Genomic DNA, 22,356 nt, shown 5'->3' on the forward strand with positions numbered 1-22,356 from the left:
CACTTCACATTTACAACATCAACCTCATTTTCCATCAAATTATATATAAATGTAAATGTGAAAATACAGTAAATGATATAAATACAGATATGAATCAGTGCTATACAATATTACTGTACACAAAACTGATCCAACCTCCACCATTGTCCTAAAACCAGTTTTGCCTCTGGCTGCAAGTTGGTAAATAAAAAGCAGAACTCAAGTTCCAGTTCCTCTTTTATTTTGTGATGCAAAGGATTGTTATAAGCCTAATGTTCTTCCCTTTTTAAGCAATTATCCTGATGTCAAAACCCCTTCTAAATTATAGAAAGGATTTACCACTGATGTTGTATAAAGCTAGAATAACACACTTAGGGGGTTATTTACTAAACTCTGAATGTAAAAAGCACAAAAAAAGTGTGATTTTTTTAATAAAGACTTCGCTCATACCTAGCGACAACGCAAAAAAAGTTACATTTTTCATGACTTTTTTGCCACTTTTCCCTTGTTCCTGCTTTTTCAGTTTTGATCTTTTGATAAATGACTGACATTTGTGGAAACGAGTTTACTGGTGGTTTCTTAAAGGGGTGGTTCACCTTTAATGTAACTTTTAGTATGTTATAAAATGGCCAATTTTAAGCAACTTTTCCGTTGGTTTTCATTATTTATTTTTTTATAGTTTTATAGTTATTTGCCTTTTTCTTCTGACTCTTTGCAGCTTTCAAAAGGGGCGTCACTGCCCCATTTTATAAAGCAAATACTCTGTAAGGCTACAGATGTTTTGTTATTGGTACTTTTTATTACTCCTCTTTCTATTCAGACCATCTCCTATTCATATTCCAGTCTCTTATTCAAATCAATGCATGGTTGCTAGGGTAATTTGGACCCCAGCTACCAGATTGCCTAATATGCAAATTTCAAAGCTGCTAAATAAAAAGCTAAATAACTCAAAAACCACAAATAATAAAAAAGTAAAACCAATTACAATTTTTCTCAGAATATCACTCTCTACATCATATTAAAAGTTATCTCAAAGATGAACAACCACTTTAAGAAAAAAATTTAGAACATTTTGAGTTTTAGTAAACCCCCCTAAATCTTTGCCAAACTCTTGCTAAACCTAATCCATTTTAAGATCCAACAATCAAGACTGCCCTGTATAAAGAGTGCATTTAGTACTGGCATTACAAAACTATTTGTGTAACGGTCATTTCACCGATGTGCTCCTGCAGTTGCCACACAGATTTGGTATGTAGTAGTTTGGCTTACAGGTTGGCTTCCCTGATTTTAGGGCAGAGACACACGGTCAGATTTGGGGAGAATAGTCACCTGGCAACAAATCTCCTCTTTTCGGGGCAACTAATCTCCCCGAACTGCCTTCCCCTCAGCTAGAATGCAAATTCCCAGCGGATGGGACTCGGAGCGCTTAGTTTTTTCGAAGTCGCCCGAAGTTGCCTCACGAGGAAACTTCGGGTGGAAAACGAGGTGCTCCGAGTGCCACCCTGTCGGCATTTGCATTCTAGCCAAGGGGAAGGCAGTTTGGGGAGATTAGTCGCCCCGAAAAAAAAATGAGATTTGTCGCTGGGCGACTAATCTCCCTGAACCGTGTGTCTCTGCCCTTAGTAAATCTTCCCTTAGGGGATATGGTGTTTTAATGCTTATTGCATACTGTAAGTTAATTGTTAATGCATTTGCATTATTGGAAACTTGCTACATTGTGGTCTTAAAATGTTGGAAATATAATATATATAAAGATATCATAGGATTTCCACAAATGTTGTGGTTATGAGCAAATAATTATAATAATATTATTTTGCTCATTATTGTTTCCTAGATACCACCACACTCTTGTGTGCAGTCTGATGCTGAATGGGGAAAATACTGCACAGTTAAAAGACACAAAAGGCACAAATAAATAAACAAACACAAAACAATTCAGTTTTATAACTGTACTAGGCAAACAAATAGAACTTAAAAAGTAACCCAGAAGAATAATGTGATAGGAAATGCACTGCTTTCATAAGGGCCTAATTAAATATTTATGTTGGAAACTAATAAAAATCACAGAAAGAATATGCACAATGCTGACAATTTCTCCCCTCCCACTTTTTCCTTTGTTCATATTTAATATAAATTTAGGAAACCCATTGAGCCTTGGCCACTAATCAAGAGAGGAATGCATATTTGTGTAGTTTACAGTAGTTCTTTAAAGAGAAAATAGGAGCATAATCTTTAACTGAAATGAGGAAAATAAATATACATATATTTTGTTTACAAACTTATACCTGTTTCCACAGTTCAAAATAATAATTGTCTATCTGCTCGCTGGGACAATTCCCTTAGGCTCACAGTGTAATGCGCCCCTTCCCTTAGGAACCACGTGGGTGAAAATTTAAAATAAAAGGACTTCCAGGTCATGGGTTCAATGCACGAATATAGGAATTCCTGACTTGGATTCCAAAAATTCCTAAATTGTTGACTTCTGCTCTGACTCTGATTCTTCCTGCCTGCCTTTTGGACCTTTGACTAAATTTGACAACATATTCGTCTGACCCCTGTTGCATACCACTGAACTTGGACTTTTACCCAAGCTTTCTCCTTGGTCCAGACTTCTCCTGATGGGAGCTGATAGGCCCCCTGACTTCATGTAAATTATTTGAATAGATGTGCCTGTCACAAGTTTTCATACCAAAAATACACATTTTCACCTTTTTTATTATGGAAACCTCAATGGTTTACAATCCATTCATATGAATTACATGAATCTGTGCTAATCAGTGAATTTCAAGTGAAAATAAAATAGGGTAGGAGTGATGGAGGTCATTTCATTTACCAATTGCACAGAAAAGGTTAAAAAAACAGGAACGAAAAAAAAGGAGTAGCGTAGGGAAAAAACTGAAACGTTATGATCAAGATAAGGATCAGTGTTAATGTTTAAAGGGACAGGGGTGGGCGAGAAAGAAAACATGATAGGGGAAGAACATAGATGTGGAAAAAGGATAGCCTCTCCACTCATGCACAGATCTAACCACAACCATTCCCCTCCACCCTGGACATCCAACCAGCATCACCCCAACTCCTTTACTATTGACGACACTTAATACCTTTATTGTCACAGGGAGCTCCCTGAATCATTGCTCCCCCTCTTTTGTTGCTCAGAGTACTACTCTCCCATTTACTTTTGGCTTGCTTTTTCACAAAAAACCCCAATAAATGTGCAATTGATACCAGTTAATTTGCCTTCTGCAGATTATGAACATATTCATATGGTAATGCACAAACACGTTTCCCTGAATCAGACTCTTCCCTGATGCCTTTTCTTTTAGGTCATTCTGTTTTATGGGTAGAATGATTGGATTGGGGAGTCTTGTTCAGCAAGGGATAATGATAATTGTGTTTGTGTTGCTTTGTAAAGAACTCAGCTTCATTATGCAATGGCATTTTTATTTCTAGACAACAAAATGTACATACAGATACAGAGAAAAATTAGATATGGGGAAGAGAAAATGTCAGTTATGAAGAAAGGAAGTGCAAATGTTTTATTTTAAACAGTGGGCAGAGAATTTCTCTGTGGTGCACTTTCAATTGTCATTACATATAACCAACATTATATCAGTTTCCATCCAGGATTGAGAGCTGTAAATGAATGGAGTACACTACAGGCATGGGATCTGTTATCCAGAAAGCTCAGAATTACTGTAATTACAGTAATCTCCCATAGACTCCATTATATTAAAATAATCAATTTTTTTTTAAAAAATGATTTCCTTTTTCACTGTAATAATAAAACTGTAACTTGTACTTGATCCCAACTAAGCTATAATGAATCCTTATTGGAAGCAAAACCAGCCTATTGGGTTATTTAATGTTTACTTGATTTTCTAGTAGACTTCATACATTAAGATCCAAATAATGGAAAGATTAGTTATCTGGAAAACCCCAAGTCCCAAGTATTCTGTATAACAGGTGCCCTACCAACATAAAGTTTAATTTCCAAAAATACGCATGAACAATTATATAGCTGGTTACCTTCAATCAAAATCCCTTCTATTCATAGTTATCATGGTTTTGAAAAATTTATGATTGGTGTGTAAGACATAAAATAATAAAACAGGCATACTTTAAAATTATATTTTTAGTAAGTTTCTTTTGCATTTCAAATTTGTAAAAATGTTATATTTCTAAACAAGAAAAAAATTATATGTAACAGATATATTTGTAGTGACATGGTTTGTACTACCCCTAGATCAAGTACATTGTAGTTACATAGTTAATTTTGGTTTGAAAAGACAATATTCCATCAAATTCAACCCCCAATATGACCTCCATATCATGACAAGCATACAATCATATATCCTCACCTAAATTGTATGCTAAACTAACTGTAGATTAACTGAGATCACTACAGCATTGGTTGTTATACCAAGCCACTCTTAAAGGAAAACTATACCCCCAAAATGAACACTTAAGCAACAGATAGTTCATATCATATTAAGTGGCATATTAAAGAATCTTACCAAACTGGAATATATATTTAAGTAAATATTGCCCTTTTACATCTCTTGCCTTGAACCACCATTTTGTGATGGTCTCTGTGCTGCCTCAGAGATCACCTGACCAGAAATACTTCAACTCTAACTGTAACAGGAAGAAGTGTTGAAGCAAAAGACAGAACTCTGTCTGTTAATTGGCTCATGTGACCTAACATGTATGGTTTGTTGGTATGTTTGTGAGTACAGTGAATCCTACGATCCCAGGGGGCGGCCCTTGTTTTTTAAAATGGCAATTTTCTATTTATGATTACCCAATGGCACATACTACTAGAAAAGTATATTATTATGATAATGGTTTATTTACATGAAGCAGGATTTTACATATGAGCTGTTTTATGCAATATCTTTTTATAGAGACCTACATTGTTTGGGGGGTATAGTTTTCCTTTAAAGGCATTAATAGAATCTACCAACACAACATCATCCTACAAGGTATTCCACAACCTCACTACCCTTGCTGTAAAGAACCATTTTTACTGCCTCGTGTTGCTTGTTCTTTTCTGTGTGAAGAAATATACCCTGCTCTCTGTCCTCTAATGTACTTGTAAACATTAATCATGTCCCCTCAAAAGCAACCTTGATAGCCTACATTCATAGTTTAAGTAAGTCTTCCATCCCTCTAACCAGTTTAGTTGCTCGTATCTGCACTCTCTCCAGCTCATTTATATCCCTCTTAAGGACTGGAGCCCCAAACTGCACTGCATACTCCTGTTAATGCCCTTTTTTACAGTAGACTTTTTTCCTTTAGTAGCCACTGACTGACATTAGAGTTCATTATCTACAAAAAAACTCATATCCTTCTCAATTTAGGAGGCCACAAGATACTATACTACCATTTAACGTATAACTTGCATTTGTTTGTATCAAAGTGCACAACATTTATTATAGTACTTCATTTGTCAATTTGCTGCCAACATCTTCAATTTAGTCACATTTCTCTGCAAAATGGCAGCATTGTGCAAGGAACTTTTGGTTTTGCATAGTTTCTAGTTTTGTCCAATTTAGTATCATAAAAATGTGCTCCCTTAACAACACCAGTTCAATTAGAAAATGTTCCATTTGCACCCACAAGTTCTGGAGATAAATTTGGTGTTATTAGTTATTACCAGATCTGAAAGACGATCTTTCCTAGCAGGATCCTTAACTATCTGAAATAAAAAGTTGTCATTAAGCATGCTAACATTAAGCATATTAACAAAAGCTTTTACCAACGTGGCTACCCCATCACTCCATGCAATGTCTGGATAACCGAAGTCACCCATAATAACAAAATTGTGAAGCTTCTTCCATTTGTGAAAGTAGATGGGATTTATTCACACAGGTTCGGATTTGTAGAAAGGCCATAAAAACTCTGGGCTCAGGGTGCCACGATTTTAGGTACATAACTCAATTGCTCAAATTTGTAATACTGGCCCCCGCCTTGGCAGGTGTTTGGCCGGGTGGCAACCCTACCAACAGGATGGGAGGGGGGGGAAGCTGTCAGATGGTTGGTTGGCCTAGGGTCCTCATTTTGAAAATCTAGCCATGCATTCTCCTCACTTATTCTGGGCTGTTTGTAGCATACACCAGTGATAATTTTTTCTGTAAACTTAAATCCAGATGAAATCTCTACCCATAGGGCAGAGAAATCATATGTCAATTATTTAGTGCATGGTTTTAATTCTGCCTTTTTGTAAATACAAACTCCTTTACCTTTATTCCCTCTTTCCTTCTGTGCGCTTGTGTCAAAAAAACGGACGCCATCCAAGCTTTTCAGTGCAATTGTGCAATCTCCCCAGCCACTGCCAAAGACTTGTGAAAAAATCCAGTGGCTAAGCTTGGGATGACGGGTGTGAAGCACATTTCTGTGTGTTGTGGGTGGAAATTACATCAGTTGTGATATTATGCCACACATGCCAACTGGGTGTGCTCTAAGTTCAAATGCCTAGGGTGGGAATTGTGGAAAAAAAATGCATTGCGTGGAAAAAAAACATACAGTTCGCACACTGAACTGCACCTAAAATTGCATTTTGCACACTGCACTTGCAGTAGTAAGTAAATTAATATTTGTCTCTGCAGACTGGGTGGGTGCTAAAAAATGTATTGATTTTGTTTGGAGTCGGTAAGTAGTAAGAGTGCAAAATAAGGCATGGCTGCTACTAGGGCCAAACCCAGTACCAACACAGCTGTGATCAAGTATATAACAAATAAGACAAATAAGAAGGAATAAAGGTGTATGGGAATTACTGGTTGCCCACCAACAGTCAGCCAATGGGGTTAGCCTATGTATGAAAAAAAACAGGTTTTGGCCCCAGCAGTCAAGGTTCCCCCACCTGTGTATAAGTCCTGGGTGAGTTTTCTTATCACACAACTCATGTTTTTTTTGTCTTCCTGTTTATAAATACATATTTATGCCAACAAGAAAAAAGCCAATCCGCTGTCTTTTGCATTTCATATGTGTGTGCACTGACTGGCACAAGATTAGCCTGCTAGCACAAAGTGGATTTTGTATTTTTGGGGATGCATAATTTTATATTAGCCATTAGCCTAAAGGTAGAATACTTTTGTATCAAGCTTTAACACACTTGCATGCACTTGCACCTAAACAGTATCAATTAAATTTTTACAATAATGTATTGATAATTCCAGTTTTTAACAGCAATGTTAAATGACAATCACCTTCCTGTGACATCCTAACATGCCTGTTACAGCCAAGCATCTTCTTGAATACAGTACTTGGAGGAATTGTTCATGTATCATTTACTGTATTTAAATAATAGCATGTTTATTCTGCCCCAGTTAATACAATGGCATAGTTCTGATTTCTGGCTTTATTCTTTTGCTCTATTGTGTGGGTGCATATTCTGTATATTTTAATTGTAATAAATACATTTCTATTTTAAAGGGGATGTCCAAAATTCCAAATGTTGTCCAATAACTCTCCAGATCAGGCAGATCAGACTGTATAAAAGTGGCCATACACAGGCAGATTAAAGCTGTGGAGATCGGCCCTTTAGACCCATTCAGCAGTTTATCTGCCAGTCTATGGGGGCTTCCAACGGGTCTCCCCGCTCCATATGTGGCCAAGATATCGATGGGGAGGTTTTATTTTTTTTGGCGATCAAGGACCGCATTGGCTAGTTGAGGCAGTCTTCATTCTGTTCCTCCCATTCTATTTGTTGTAATCCAATATTTCAGCCCCGGGGGCCGAATTTTCAGACTAACACTATAGCGATCTGCCTTTGGTTGGCATATTGGGAAAGATCCACTCGTTTGGTGACCTCACCAAATGAGCAGATCTTATCGTGAATGGCCACCTTTTCAGATCTGTAGTGACCATCAGTCAGAATCCTGCCTGCCATTGTTTATGTCATTTAGTTATTATCTAACAATGGTAATGTTAAAGTGACTAATGTGCAAATTTTTCTTGCCGATAGGGAACCATAGGGTTTAATTGGTATTGGTATAGGAAGTCCCAGTTTGCAACCTACTGTATGCCCTGTGGGAGGGAGGCTTGCTGCTATAGGCCCATGGATCTAGTAACTGCCCTTAGTCTTTATAACAAGAGGCTCCCTCTATTGTTCTGGACTGCATCCTAGCAGTAAGTGCTAGATGACCTGAGTTCTAAGGAGTTAAATAAAGCCTGTGGTATTGCAAGCCCGCGATAAGTCAGTAAACATGGACCCTGTGAATGAGACATAGAAAGTGAATAGTAAGCACACTCTTGAGGGGTCATGTGCAACCCCAGGGGAGGGGAGCATGATTTCAATTATCGATAATGTATAACTTTAAAATCCCTGATAAAGCATACTGGAAAATTGCTTAGAATTAAAATGTATTAAAAATACAAAGTATAAAAATTAGTTGTTAGGAAAGGTTTTACTTAACTTTACAATCACTTTGGTTATGGGTGGCATACCATCAAATGCAAGACAATTGCCAGAACGAAAATTCAATTGCACTTTATACACTTGCTAAAGATTTTTAATGGAATATAAATGAAATCCTGTTGAGAGATCCCAGGAGTTGAACTCTGTGACCCACTTTCACCAAATAATCCCCACCCACTCTCTGCTGTCATCTTCAGGCCACCTACATCCTCCATCCCAGCTTGTAGGTACAAGTGATTGGGGAGAGGGGAATCAGCAATAGTTCTAGTACTAAGTATTTATAGCATTTATGTATGCCATCTTTGTGGGGAGATAAAGGTTATGGGGAACAATGTTAAATGTTGCATGGCTTAGGCCCCTCTTCCCCAGCAGTTATAAATGCCAAATAGTTGAACGATATTTAGCATGCAAGTGTTAGTGAAAATGGTTCTATGCATGTGGTATTGAACTTAAAGGATAAGGAAAGGTTAAAACTAAGTAAGCCTTATCAGAAAGGTCCACCTAAATATACCAGTTAACCCTCAAAGTAATGCTGCTCTGAGTCCTCTGTCAAAAGAAACACTGCATTTCTTTCCTTCTGTTGTGTACACATGGGCTTCTGTATCAGACTTCCTGCCTTCAGTTTAAACCTCCTTGCCCTGGGCGTGAGCATGCTCAGTTTGCTCCTCTCCCCCCCCTCCCTTCTCTTCTCTAATATGAGCTCAGAGCTATGAGTGAGCAGGGAGAGACTCAGGCAGAAAGTGATGTCACACCAAGCTAATATTGCAGCTGCTATCCTAAACAAACAGAGAGCTTCTACAGCTTTTTGCTCAGATATGGTAAAACATTCTACAGAATAAATAGCATTCTAGCTTGCAAGATTGCAGCTAATCTATTGGCTATAAAATGCCTCCGTAGCTTTCTTTCTCCTTTAAAGGTCCTTTTAAAAACTGTTTTGCAATCCAAGGCATGCAGTTCTTCACATTTCTCCCTGACAATGTGTAACGGGCACTGCTCAGGAACGAAACCAATTGTATTCAGCTAGAAAAAAAAAAAACCAGTAAGCAAGGGAGCTCCTCCTCACATAAAGAGAACTTCAGTTAATCAGATAATGTGAAAAGGCTCAGTGTGCAAACCATAGCCTAGTGCAGGAAACTATACTTTCCTACTACCCTCGAGAGTTGCAGCCTGAGAGTTCAGTGGTGAACAAGCAGCATTTTGGCATTTATACCAGGGGCTTCATCTTTTCTCATCTGGCCGTGCTGAAGCCAAGTGCAGAGGTGGTTGCTAGTGACGCCAGGCTGATCTGAAACTGCCAAGATGTTCAGAAGAAAACGCAGCGTCTCCTTTGGAGGTTATGGCTGGTGGGTCTCTACTTATTCCCTTTACTTGACCATTTGTCATTATTTGCTTCCAGTGAGCAAAATCTTTTTTTTTTTGTCCCTGTCACTGCCTAAAGGGGAACTAACATGGCACGGTGTAGGAAACTGCAGGCGTCTTCCTGCACTGACAGCCTAGTAAACATGCTCTGCTAATGAAAGGAACCTGGCTCTGAGGATTTTAGAGGGATTTTGACTGCTTTAACTATTTCCCGCAGCAAGCTCAGTACATGAAAGCAATTCACACTGTGCTATTGCTCACAGTCTTGCCACACATTTATTCCTTGTCAGCTTTCTTCTGTCAGTGTCTGGGCGCACCAACAAAAAAACGAACTGAAATCTCTTGCAGGTATATTCACTTCACAATGCTCAGTGCAGCAATTAAATGGAAAGATCAGAAACTAGAATGGTTTTAGTGTAAGGCAGAGAGAAATGACATTTACCATGGGTTCCTTGCTCCTGAGGGGTGCCATGAGAAATGTTTTGTGTTAGGTTTGTTGAGTGTTTTCAATATAAATAGTGTATATTAGGGATGTTCAACCTGAAAAGCCTTCAGCTGCTTTTGTGCTGCCACTTCCAGAATGTACTGGGGGAGGTTCTGGGAGTTGTAGTTTAATAGTAGTTAAAAGAATCTCATTTTGGACCTCCCCATGTTTTTCTCGCTGAGATTGAGGCCCCAGCTCTCCTACATATCTGGAGACTTTTTTTTAACATACCTGTCACCCTACTCTGGTGAAAAGAAAGGATCTAGTTTTATTGTTTTCTAAAATGCTCATGTTTAGGTATTTAAAGGAGTAGTTCCACTTTTAATCATAGAATATCCTATTCTTAGCAGCTTTTCTGTTGGTCTTCATTTTCTCTGCTTTTTTTTAAAGTTTTTTTTTTAACGATTTGTCTCCCTTTTCTGCCTCTTTCAGCCTTGGTTGACCTTAAAGTATTATAAATGCGATTGCACTGATTTTGTGTGTCTAGTAATTGCCAGAACCATTTGGTCATTATGGCATGCAGAGTTCCAGACGTCACTATTAACAAGGCCAGAGAACCGTAATCAGATTTTGTAAATGATAAATAACACTTTTCTTGTGCCAGTGGCTGTGAGGGTTTTTGCTGCAAATCATAAGCCAGTGTAGTTTTGCAGATTTCCATCAATTACAAGTGGTGCAGTCAGTAACGTAACTGGAGGTCACCTGGAGATTATCTAGCCGGAAATCAGCCGATGTGGGCGGAAATCGCCAGTGCGCAAGCTGCCGGGGGGCCCTGAGATGGTGCGGGCCCTGGCCCAATCGCACCCCCTGCTCCTCCGGTAGTTCCGCCACTGTGCAGTGGTGTTACTAGAGACCAGGGGCAATCCTGAGGCAGCAGCCCCGATACTGTCTCTCTATCCATCAACACGCTTAAAACATCAACGTCAGAGAGGGTCAAAGTGGGACTGCATCGCTCTCTGCACTAGCAGGGTTAAAACACAGAAATTCGGGTCTTAATGTTACAGGAGGGGGCTTTTTGCTGCCCCTTGTAACTGGCCGCTTACTGCCGCCTGGTAAGGTTCTCACCTTGACTCATGGCAGTAGTAGCCCTGCTAGGGACCTTGGGCCATGGTGCAAGAGCTGAACCGTGGCTCCTCGTCTGCCCCCCCCCCTACCAGAATATGTACAACTTGCACTTACCTTTGGGCTTCGGGGTATGTGCACAGTGACTTTAGTGGGCAAGCATAGTGGCTCTTTGGGGGGTGGCAGCCCCAGATGCTTATACACGTAAGCTGCTCAACTGGTAGTTACATGACCGAAGGGGTCATTTACAAACACAAATACAGTATGGCCACAAGTATCACTGCAACAAATCCCTTTTATTAAATACTTGCTACAACATGTGCTCCTTGCAATTGGGCCTTCTTGTTTCCTGTTCCAATTTTTTTACACCGGGGAGCCCTGAAGCTTCTGCCACCTCTGAATAGGTGCTAGCTCAAGCATTTCCTCAGTAGCCTGTGTTAGACTAAAAAGAAATCTCACTGTGGTGTGATAAGCAAATGTGCCCTATTTACTCGCTACGAGGCCTAAGCACAGGTTTAAAGCAAATGTCAGTGCAAAACACATTTTCTACACAACTTGTGAATATATATTCATTACAAATTGTTATTGGTATATGTATTGCTATTGAAAGCAGTGTTTGTCCCTTTCTATTTTCTGCCCTGGTGGTTCAGACTGTTGATACAATGTAAGACAAGGCAGCTGATTAACAGACCTGGGGATCCAAGACTTTTGCAACATTGTTTAAAAAGCAATAATCAGGAATTAAGCAAATGCTGCTTTCAGTAGCCATTTTACAAATAACTTTTAAAAGCACTGAAATTTGTAATAAATGTATATTGGAAAGTTGCTCAGAATAATAAAGATTCCAGTCCGGCGGCATGCTGAGTTAGTGAACAAAACACTTTTATTGTGTGGATGGACTGAAATCTTTATATTGGATGTTATCCCTGGTAGTGGGAAATCAGCATGCCACTATAGTGAGTGATAAAGATTTGCTGTGCTGTGTTTTTATGGACGATGCTCAGAATTTTTTTTTCTTTATTTAGGGTTGCCCTTTAAAGATCTATATTCTAGTCTGTGACGTAAGGTAATAAAAGTTGCAAGGTCTTGTAACCCAGAGCAACCAATCAGCAGGTAGCATTTACTGCCATTTTAAAATCAAACAAGTGATTTGTTGCTGTGTGTCACAGACTTTGCAAATGTTTAAAGGCGTAGGTGATGCTTTAAGTCACCATAGATGTAGGCTTCCTTTGCAAAGTAATACAGTTTTCTTTGGTTTGTAGCATCCAGAATAAAATCTGTATGTATAAACATGTGCTTGTATGTTTATGTAAGTACGTCAGCTCATAATTGCTTTCACAGTTGCAAGAATATAACCTCAGTTACATGTAATGGAGCAGAGGATTTTTAATATTATATTCTAGGACTGAGAAAGGTTTAGGTTATTAAACGTCAGTAGTTTTCGCATTTTTCAGATGTTAAAGTCTTTCATTGGCAGCAATAATGTCACTGTCATGGGAAATTAGTTCAGATCTCTGCTGATTCACTCTTTCTATGTGTTGCTTCACTTCACTTAGTATTCGATACTTGTCTTTAATCTCTCTAAGTGCTAGACACCAATTACCCTTTTATTTTTCTTTGATATTGATTTAAAGGCAATAAAGAACTTTATTACATACCATGGGCACAGAGATCTGACCGATTTAGCTTTTTGTGTGATGTAAAAGATGTAAGGAAAAGAAGGTCTGATAGGAATGTACCTGTGTACCATTAAACCCACAATGAAAGTGCAGTGGAGCATTTGTGTAAACAGACAACATTTTCCCCTCTGCCCGAGGCATCATAGTCACTGGGGAGCTGGTTTGCTGTGGATGAGTGAATATCTCTATTTAGAAAAGGGAAATAAAAGGCATAAATGATCATGGAGTTTAGAAAGTATATTTACTAGAATATGTACGTAACTAAACTTCCAGAGAAATGAGCCTTATAATACCCCAGAAGCATGTAGGATATCTGGTCCAGAGATCAGTATTATGCAATTCTTCTTAAAACTTGCTCCTAAATGTTCTGTTAAAGTACTGTAATCAATTATAATACGGTGAATAGAGTAAATATTTCTTTATATGACTCTATATAAGCTTTGCTATAAAATGCCTTGAAATTTAAAATTAGAAGTACACTGAGATCCTAAGCAACACATAGGTATCCCATTTTCACTCATAGTTGGATGGGTATGTTATGACGTGGGAGGAGAGGAACTTTAGCCCTAAGGGAGTTTTTTATTACTAAGCAGGTGTCCTTTCAATCTTGAAAGGAGTCTTTTGCTCACTGAGCAGGACCTAGCGGGGTCAGATAGTTTGGGGGGAACAAAACAGCAGCAGGATATTGAGGCAGCTAGCTGGGTGACAGTTAGAAAATCTAAGGTGGGCAAAAGGAAAATGGAGGCTGATCCAGAGCTTATACATCGCAACAAATTTGCCAGATTGTGTGAAGATGATGGGAGTATGAACTCTGGATTGGCAATTCTAGATGGGGCTGATCTCTCTAACAGCCGGGAGACCAGTTTCTCTAGTAGTGGTGGGGAGGAGAGTAGAGTCAGGCCTAAGCAGATTGTGGTTGTAGGGGACTCAATTATTAGGAAAGTGGATAGGGTAATTTGTCGTCCGGATCGCTACAACCGAACAGTTTGCTGTCTACCTGGTGCCAGGGTTCGGCATGTGGTTGATCGGATAGACAAATTATTGGGTGGGGCTGGGCATGACCCAGCTGTCTTAGTGCATATCGGTACTAATGACAAAATAAATGGTAGATGGAAGACCTTAAAGAATGATTTCAGGGATCTAGGCTCTAAGATCAAGGAAAGGTCTTCCAATGTCATCTTTTCTGAAATTTTGCCTGTGCCACGTGCAAGTTTAGGAAAACAGCGGGAGTTTAGGGAGCTAAATGTGTGGCTCAAGTCTTGGTGCAGGAAGGAAGGGTTTGGGTTCCTAGAGCACTGGGCTGATTTTTCGTTGGGGTACAACCTATACAGTCGTGACGGTTTGCACCTCAATGGAAGGGGGTCCGCGGTGCTAGGGGAAAGAATGGCTAAGAGGTTGGAGGAGTGTTTAAACTAGGCAAGAGGGGGGTGGGTGAGATAAAGAATTATGGGGAAGCTAGGGTAGACGGGGCAGTGGGGTTAGTAAGGGGTCATGGGGGAGGAGTAAGGGGGGTATACAGTTTACCAGCTAAGGAGGTCCCTCTGTTACAAGGAAAACAGAATAATACTAACTTAACGTATAATTCTTCACTAAGTAATGCAAATTTCAAAAGTAAAAGAAGTAACCTCCGCTGTATGCTGGCAAATGCACGGAGTTTGTCAGGTAAAATGGGAGACCTGGAATTAATTGCATGCTCTAAAAATTATGATATAATTGGTATCACTGAGACCTGGTGGGATGAAACATGTGACTGGATTGTGAATTTAAATGGTTACACCCTTTTTAGGAGGGACAGAGGGATTAAAAAGGGTGGAGGAGTGTGTTTGTATGTAAAGCCTGAATTAAAGCCATGCGTAAAAGAAATAACAATAGCTGGCACTGGTGAGGGTGTAGAATCACTCTGGGTAGAGATTTTGACTGGGCAAAAGGTAACAAAAAGAATTATCATTGGTGTATGCTATAAACCACCTCGTATAAGTGTCGAGTATGAAGCCCAGCTACTCTTGCAGATACAAGTGGCTTCACAGCTGGGTCAAGTTGTTGCTATGGGTGACTTCAATTATCCAGACATTGACTGGGGTAATGGGGTTGCTAAGACAGAAAAAGCTAGTAGGTTTGTAAATATGCTGAATGACAACTTTTTATTCCAGCTCGTTCAAGAACCTACTAGGAATAACTCTCTTTTGGACCTTGTAATAACTAACAATACTGAACTCATCTCTAACATTTGTGTGGGGGAGCATTTAGGGAATAGTGATCATAACATGGTCTCCTTTGAGATTCTGTTGCAGAAGCAATTCTATAAGGGAGTAACTAAAACACTAAATTTCAGACGTGCAAACTTTGACAGTATAAGGGCATCTCTGCAACATATTAAGTGGGAAATGCTTTTCTCAGGGTTAAACACAGAACAAAAATGGGAAGTCTTTAAAATGCTGCTTAATAAATATACTTGTCGGTATATTCCACTTGTAAGCAAGGAACGTCGTTGCAAAGCAAAACCTTTTTGGTTCAATAGAAGTGTTGGTGTTGAGGTGGGTAAGAAAAGACGTGCTTTTAAGGCTTTCAAGTTAGCTGGTACAGCCGAAACATTTATAAGGTACAAGGAGGCCAATAAATCATGCAAAAAAGCTATAAGGCAAGCTAAAATTGCTATAGAAAAGGATATTGCAGCAAGCAGTAAAAAAAATCCAAAATTATTTTTTAAATATGTTAATAGTAAAAAATGAAGCAGGAAGGGGTGGGACCCTTACTATCAGAGGGGGGTCAGCTGATTGATGAAAACAAAATAAAAGCGCAGATTCTGAACTCATATTTTTCATCTGTCTACACAAATGAGGAATCAGTAAGTGAAGGTTTCCTTCTTAACAGTCCCAATTCTAGTAATACAACTAATGATGCATGGTTCACACATGAAGAAATTCAAAAGAGACTAGAACATGTTAAGATTAACAAAGGTCCAGGGCCAGATGGTATCCATCCCAGGGTAATTAGCGAGCTTAGCTCTGTGATTGCCAAACCTCTTTACTTAATTTTTCAGGATTCATTGAGATCTGGCATAGTGCCGAGAGACTGGCGAATTGCTAATGTGGTGCCTCTATTCAAAAAAGGATCCCGTTCTCAGCCTCAAAACTATAGGCCAGTTAGTCTGACGTCAGTGGTAGGAAAGCTTTTCGAAGGGTTAATCAAGGATAAGATACTGGACTTCATAGAAAATCATAATACTATGAGTTTGTGCCAGCATGGTTTTATGCGTAATAGATCTTGCCAGACTAACTTAATTTCTTTTTATGAGAATGTAAGTAGAGACCTCGATTCTGGGATGGCAGTGGATGTGATTTACTTAGATTTTGCTAAAGCATTTGATACAGTGCCACACAAAAGGTTACTGGTTAAATTAAGAAATGTTGGCCTGGAACATAGTATTTGTACCTGGATAGAGAACTGGCTAAAAGATAGACTACAAAGAGTGGTGGTAAATGGAACATTTTCTAATTGGACCAGTGTTGTTAGTGGAGTACCGCAGGGCTCTGTACTAGGTCCCTTGCTTTTCAACTTGTTTATTAATGACCTGGAGGTGGGCATTGAAAGTACTGTTTCTATTTTTGCAGATGATACTAAATTGTGCAGAACTATAGGTTCCATGCAGGATGCTGCCACTTTGCAGAGTGATTTATCTAAGTTGGAAAACTGGGCAGCAAACTGGAAAATGAGGTTCAATGTTGATAAATGCAAGGTTATGCACTTTGGCAAAAATAATATAAATGCAAGTTATACACTAAATGGCAGTTTGTTGGGAGTTTCCTTAAATGAGAAGGATCTAGGGGTCTTTGTAGATAACATGTTGTCTAATTCTGGGCAGTGTCATTCTGTGGCTACTAAAGCAAATAAAGTTCTGTCTTGCATAAAAAAGGGCATTAACTCAAGGGATGATAACATAATTATGCCTCTTTATAGGTCCCTGGTAAGGCCTCATCTGGAGTATGCAGTGCAGTTTTGGACTCCAGTCCTTAAGAGGGATATAAATGAGCTGGAGAGAGTGCAGAGACTAAGTGCAACTAAATTGGTTAGAGGGACGGAAGACTTAAATTATGAGGGTAGACTGTCAAGGTTGGGGTTGTTTTCTCTGGAAAAAAGGCGCTTGCGTGGGGACATGATTACTCTTTACAAGTACATTAGAGGACATTATAGACAAATGGCAGGGGACCTTTTTACCCATAAAGAGGATCACCGTACCAGAGGCCACCCCTTTAGACTAGAAGAAAAGAACTTTCATTTGAAGCAACGTAGGGGGTTCTTCACAGTCAGGACAGTGAGGTTGTGGAATGCACTGCCAGGTGATGTTGTGATGGCTGATTCAGTTAATGCCTTTAAGAATGGCTTGGATGATTTTTTGGACAGACATAATATCAAAGGCTATTGTGATACTAAGCTCTATAGTTAGTATAGGTATGGGTATATAGAATTTAATTAAAAGTAGAGAGGGGTGTATGTATGGATGCTGGGTTTTCATTTGGAGGGGTTGAACTTGATGGACTTTGTCTTTTTTCAACCCAATTTAACTATGTAACCAACTATGTGACTATATCACTTCCAGCATGTTAGAAAATCCATGTTCCCTTGACACATCACACAGATAAATGCATGGTACTCTTAAAATGGGTGCAGGTATGGGGCCAGAATGTTATCCAGAATGCTCGGGATATGGGGTTTTCCGGATAAGCTGCTTTTGCTTCCAATAAGGATTAATTATATCTTAGTTGAGATCAAGTGCAATTTACTGTTTTATTATTACAGGGGAAAAGGAAATCATTTTTAAAAATTTGGATTATTTGATTATAATGGAGTCTATGGGAGATGGCATTTCCGTAATTCGGAGCTTTCTGGATAACGGGTTTCTGGATAACGGATCCCATACCTGTATTACATATGTTGTAACCTATGGGCATGCAGTGGTTGTTAAATACACATTCAAGCAATTGTAAAGTAGCCAGCATCTATGCTGTAGAATAGGGGGTTTGCCATCCCTTACTAAACTTACCTACTTAGAACAGTTATAGACTTTATCTGGAATGCATTATACTAGGGGTATGCATTAGACTAGGGGCAGCCACATAGGAGGCTCTGTTTTTTTTATGCTGCCAAAACTTGCCATGAATTCAAAAATAAGCACCTGCTTTGAGGCCACTGGGAGCAACTTTCAAGGGGTTGGTGAGCAAAATGTTGCTCGTGAGCCATTGGTTGGGGATCACTGCATGATATTTCTGTAAATTAGATCACCGTACCTTAAATCTGGTAAAAATAAATTTAAACATGAAATACGGTACACCCAATAGGATTATTTTGACACCAATACTGTATGTATTCATGAAGCTTAGTTGCTATAAAGTATAAGGTACTGTGTTAATTATTACATAGAAAAAGGAACACATCTTTAAGAATTAGAAATATATGCATATTATGGACTCTGCGGGAGATGACTGTATGGGAGATGCCCATCCCATAACGTTTTGGATAATGGGTTTCTGGATAAGGGATCCCATTCCTGAGTATATCACTTGCCATAGCTCAGAACTGGGTTAAACTTTTATCACAAAAGTTAAGCAAATATGTTGCTTAACTATATATAAAGATGAAGAGTGATTATTTTGGCATTGCTGTCTTGCCGTGCAGGGTTCCTGGGACTAGCAAAATATCTTAAAAGTCTTTATTTACCCCTCCGTGCAGATTCTGTCCAGTGGAGTTCACCGCAGCCATCTTCTTCTCTTCAGTAATCTTCGTAATGAGACCGGCGTAGCAGCGCATGCGCAGTTGGAACAGTTTTCTGTTACTCAGCCCATTGGGTTTACTTAATTCTTTTCTAGATCCAAATTATGGAAAGATCCATTATCCAGAAATCCACAGGTCCCAAGCAGTCTGGCTAACAGGTCCCATGCCTGTATAGTATTAACTATTCAATACTTACACAAAGAGCTGAAATTTACAGGCATATTGAGGTTAACTGATTAATCTATAATACTGTATATGCAGGTATGAGACCTGTTATCCAGAATGCTTGGGACCTGGTGTTTTCCGGATAATGTATCTTTCTGTAATTTGGATCTTCATACCTTAAGTCTACTAGAAAATCATGTAAATATGAAATACACCAAATAGTCTGGTTTAGCTTCCAATAAGGATTCATGATATCTTAGTTGGGATCAAGTACAAGGTACTGCTTTATTTTTACAGAGAAAAGGGAAAGTATTTTAAAAAATTTGGATTATTCAGATAAAATGTAGTCTTTGAGAGACGGGTCCATAATTCAGAGCTTTCTGGATAAAGGGTTTCCGGATAACGGATCCAATAGCTGTACATGTATGTGTACATGGATGTAATGGGAATGTCAGTGTAGTAGATGTAACTCTTCTTCTCCAGAATGTGAACAGTGGGTTCAAAGTATGTATAAATAACATATTGCTTTAATAAGGTGCAGAGCATGCCCACAGAACGTTTTATACTTGAATACACCGGAAAAACAGTTTACGGAAGCTGTTATTTTTATTATTAAAGCATCACCGGCTTGGATTCAGTTACACGTAGAAGAATCAGTATCATGGCAAAGTTTTCTTGAGACGTGAGATTCTGCATACATGGGTTTTAGCTTCTTTATCAGTTCCTGAATCAGCTGTTTAGGAAGTTGATGTCAAAATAAATCTGGATCCTTTTTCTAAGGAATTCATATAGTCAGCAATAGAAGTCTCTAATAATATTTTGATTCAAAATGATTAATCGTATTATTATTGTGTGTATATATATATATATATATATACTTTACATATTTCATATTACTTTACAGACCTTATACTGTGCCACTGCACGGCATCCATATGCATGGTCAGTTATAGTCAGTTATTTGTCTAAATTAACCTGTCTATATGTTTTTAGAATGTAGGAGAAAACCGAAATAATTAGAGGAAGCACATGGGATACATACAATATCATTGCAAATAGTTCCCAGGGTGGGATCAAAAAGGACTCCAGCCCTGCATGGTAACAGTGCTAACCATTGCACCAACATATCAATTAGGGGGCAAAATACTGGATTAACTATGATTATTGAACTGAGCACATTTTTATTATGTACCATCTAGTGTTAAAGGGGAACTCCAGCTTTCAAATTAAAATTTGATAAAGAGGCCCACATAACACAGAAACCCTAATATATGCATCACAGGTACTTGTTTCTTCAAAAAGTATGAATAAATGCCATTTCTATGCTGAAATCCAGGTGTTTAACAGTTCTTCTCTTTCTGCGTCATTTGAAATCCTGGCAGGGAAGGAGGGACTAAACACTGATGTTACAAATTGTAACAACTTCTCCACAGCTCACAGACAGCATGCAGGAACTACATAACCCACAATGCATTGCACTGTGATGTTCTGTTCCTTATTGAAATCACGTGTGCAGGGAATTGTGGGGTTTGGAGAAGGACTAAGGACTAAGGACAGCTGGCTGTTGATTCAAAGTGAAAATAACCACACTAGCACACGAGACTTGTGTCTACAGGGCAAGTCCTTGCAAGAGTTTTACTGCGGTGGTGCAACGTTTCAGGGCTCTGCCCAAAGGGGCGGAGCCCCGAAACGTTGCACCACCGCAGTAAAACTCTTGCAAGGGCTTACCCTGCAGACACAAGTCTCATGTGCTAGTGTGGTTATTTTCATTGCAGTTCACTTGTAGGTTGCCGTATCCTCCAATCACTGTGCACCGAATGAACCCTAATATTTACACGGGTGTGCGAGTGTCCTCTTCAATTGTTGATACAAAGTAACAATAGTCAGGCAGCTCAGCAAAGTAGTCAGACAGATCAGCAGAAGAGCAGGGGGCTAGGCTTAGGGCACTGTCAGAAACCATTAAAAATCGCGAAAAGTCTGCACATTTTTTTAATATTTTTTAATTGATGTATATTGCAAAGTTGATTAAGTTATGTTTTTGTGGAGTTCCCCTTTAAGGGAACAGTACAACCAACATTAAAAGAAAGAAACTATAATTATTATAATTAAGCTGCTATGTAGCCATGGGAAGAGCAATTCAGTGTGAAAAAAGGTTTACATAGAAGATAACAGATACACTTTGTAAAATACAACAGGATTCTAAAGAACTTTTCTATTATCTACTAAAGGTTGCCATACACGGCTGGTATAAGCTAAGTTGGCAGCTTATTGGGCAGTGTATGGGTGTCCCCAATCGATATCTGGGCGAAAATCAGACAGATGTTGATCGGGCAGGTTTAAAAATCCTGTCGGGTCAAGTACTACATTGGCTCGTTAATGTGGTCCTCTGTCTGACTGCCTGTATTCTCAGCATTGTGATCTGATCTTTTGGCCCTAGTGCTCCCAATCAGATCAGCCTGATGTCGCCCAACTCAAAGTGGCCATTTTTAGGAGAGATCTGCTTGTTTTGTGACACTGCCAAAACAGTGGATCTCTGCATGTATGGCCACCTTAACCCAGGTTGATTCTGTTGTAGGGCATGAGTTCTCAAAGCCAGGACTGGAGTCGTCTACAGGGGAATTGACAGGGACATGCTAACACTACACCCATGCTACAAAAGATGAAATGGCAATGTACTGTATATGCATAAATACGGGCACATGTATGTCCGCAAGTGCAGTGCAGTTTAGCCATGTTTTTTCCCCACAATGCAGTGTTTTCCCCCAGAATTCTGCCATCATGGCAGTCACAAATGGGCAATGATTTTGATGTAATTACACTGTGCCTACCACAGTTGCATCTAATTCAAGAAGAATTGAGTTTTTGCTTCCTCACAAATCAGGTGCAGCCGAATATTTTTGAAATCTGCCTGGGGTCATTTCCAGTGTGTGTTGGCTTTATTTTCTTTCTGTCCTTTTGGGACAATTCCGCTGTGTCTGGGGGTGCTGGTATCTCAAGGATCCTCCTGTGTCAATAAGTGCAGCAGTGCCTATTGCAGTACAAGGGGTGTTTTTTTAATAACAGTACAGTAACTTTAATGAATGTGGTGTTATTCGTAACTGACTGCGAGGAAAGTGCAGGAACCGCAACTGTACTGTACATCACAGAACTAGACAGCCCTATTGGAAAAATAGCTTATACAATAAATGGAAGAAGCCACTATGTTTGATGACTGAACATCCCTGCTGTGTATAAATCTCACTCTATTAGATGTTTTGCCACAGACACAAGTTGCTAGTATTGCTGGGTATTATGTATCTCATCATTTTAGCCTAAAAACATTCTGTATCACCTAACAAATGTCTACAGTACATTGGTCTATTTTTGTTTTTCATTGGATGTTCAGACTTTTCTTCCATATTTGTAACAATTAGCAATCTTAAACGGGTTGTTCACCT

The 22,356-nt window shown here is 39.1% G+C and overlaps 1 protein-coding gene across 2 annotated transcripts in view; it reads left to right on the top strand.

Annotated features, from left to right (window-relative positions):
- rap1gap2.S (RAP1 GTPase activating protein 2 S homeolog) overlaps nt 1-22,356 on the top strand; it is a 440,223-nt gene that overhangs the window by 76,924 nt on the left and 340,943 nt on the right. The window contains exon 1 of one of the 2 annotated variants that reach the window (XM_041583679.1): nt 9,523-9,744. The exons of the other annotated variant lie outside the window; for it this stretch is intronic. Within the exon in view, the coding sequence (XP_041439613.1) occupies nt 9,701-9,744 (44 nt within the window). The 5' untranslated portion in view covers nt 9,523-9,700. Of the gene's footprint in view, nt 1-9,522; nt 9,745-22,356 lie in introns of those variants that run through there. 2 annotated transcript variants of the gene reach the window in all.

This window comes from Xenopus laevis, chromosome 2S, assembly GCF_017654675.1.
Source record: "Xenopus laevis strain J_2021 chromosome 2S, Xenopus_laevis_v10.1, whole genome shotgun sequence".
Taxonomy (NCBI): Eukaryota; Metazoa; Chordata; class Amphibia; order Anura; family Pipidae; genus Xenopus; species Xenopus laevis.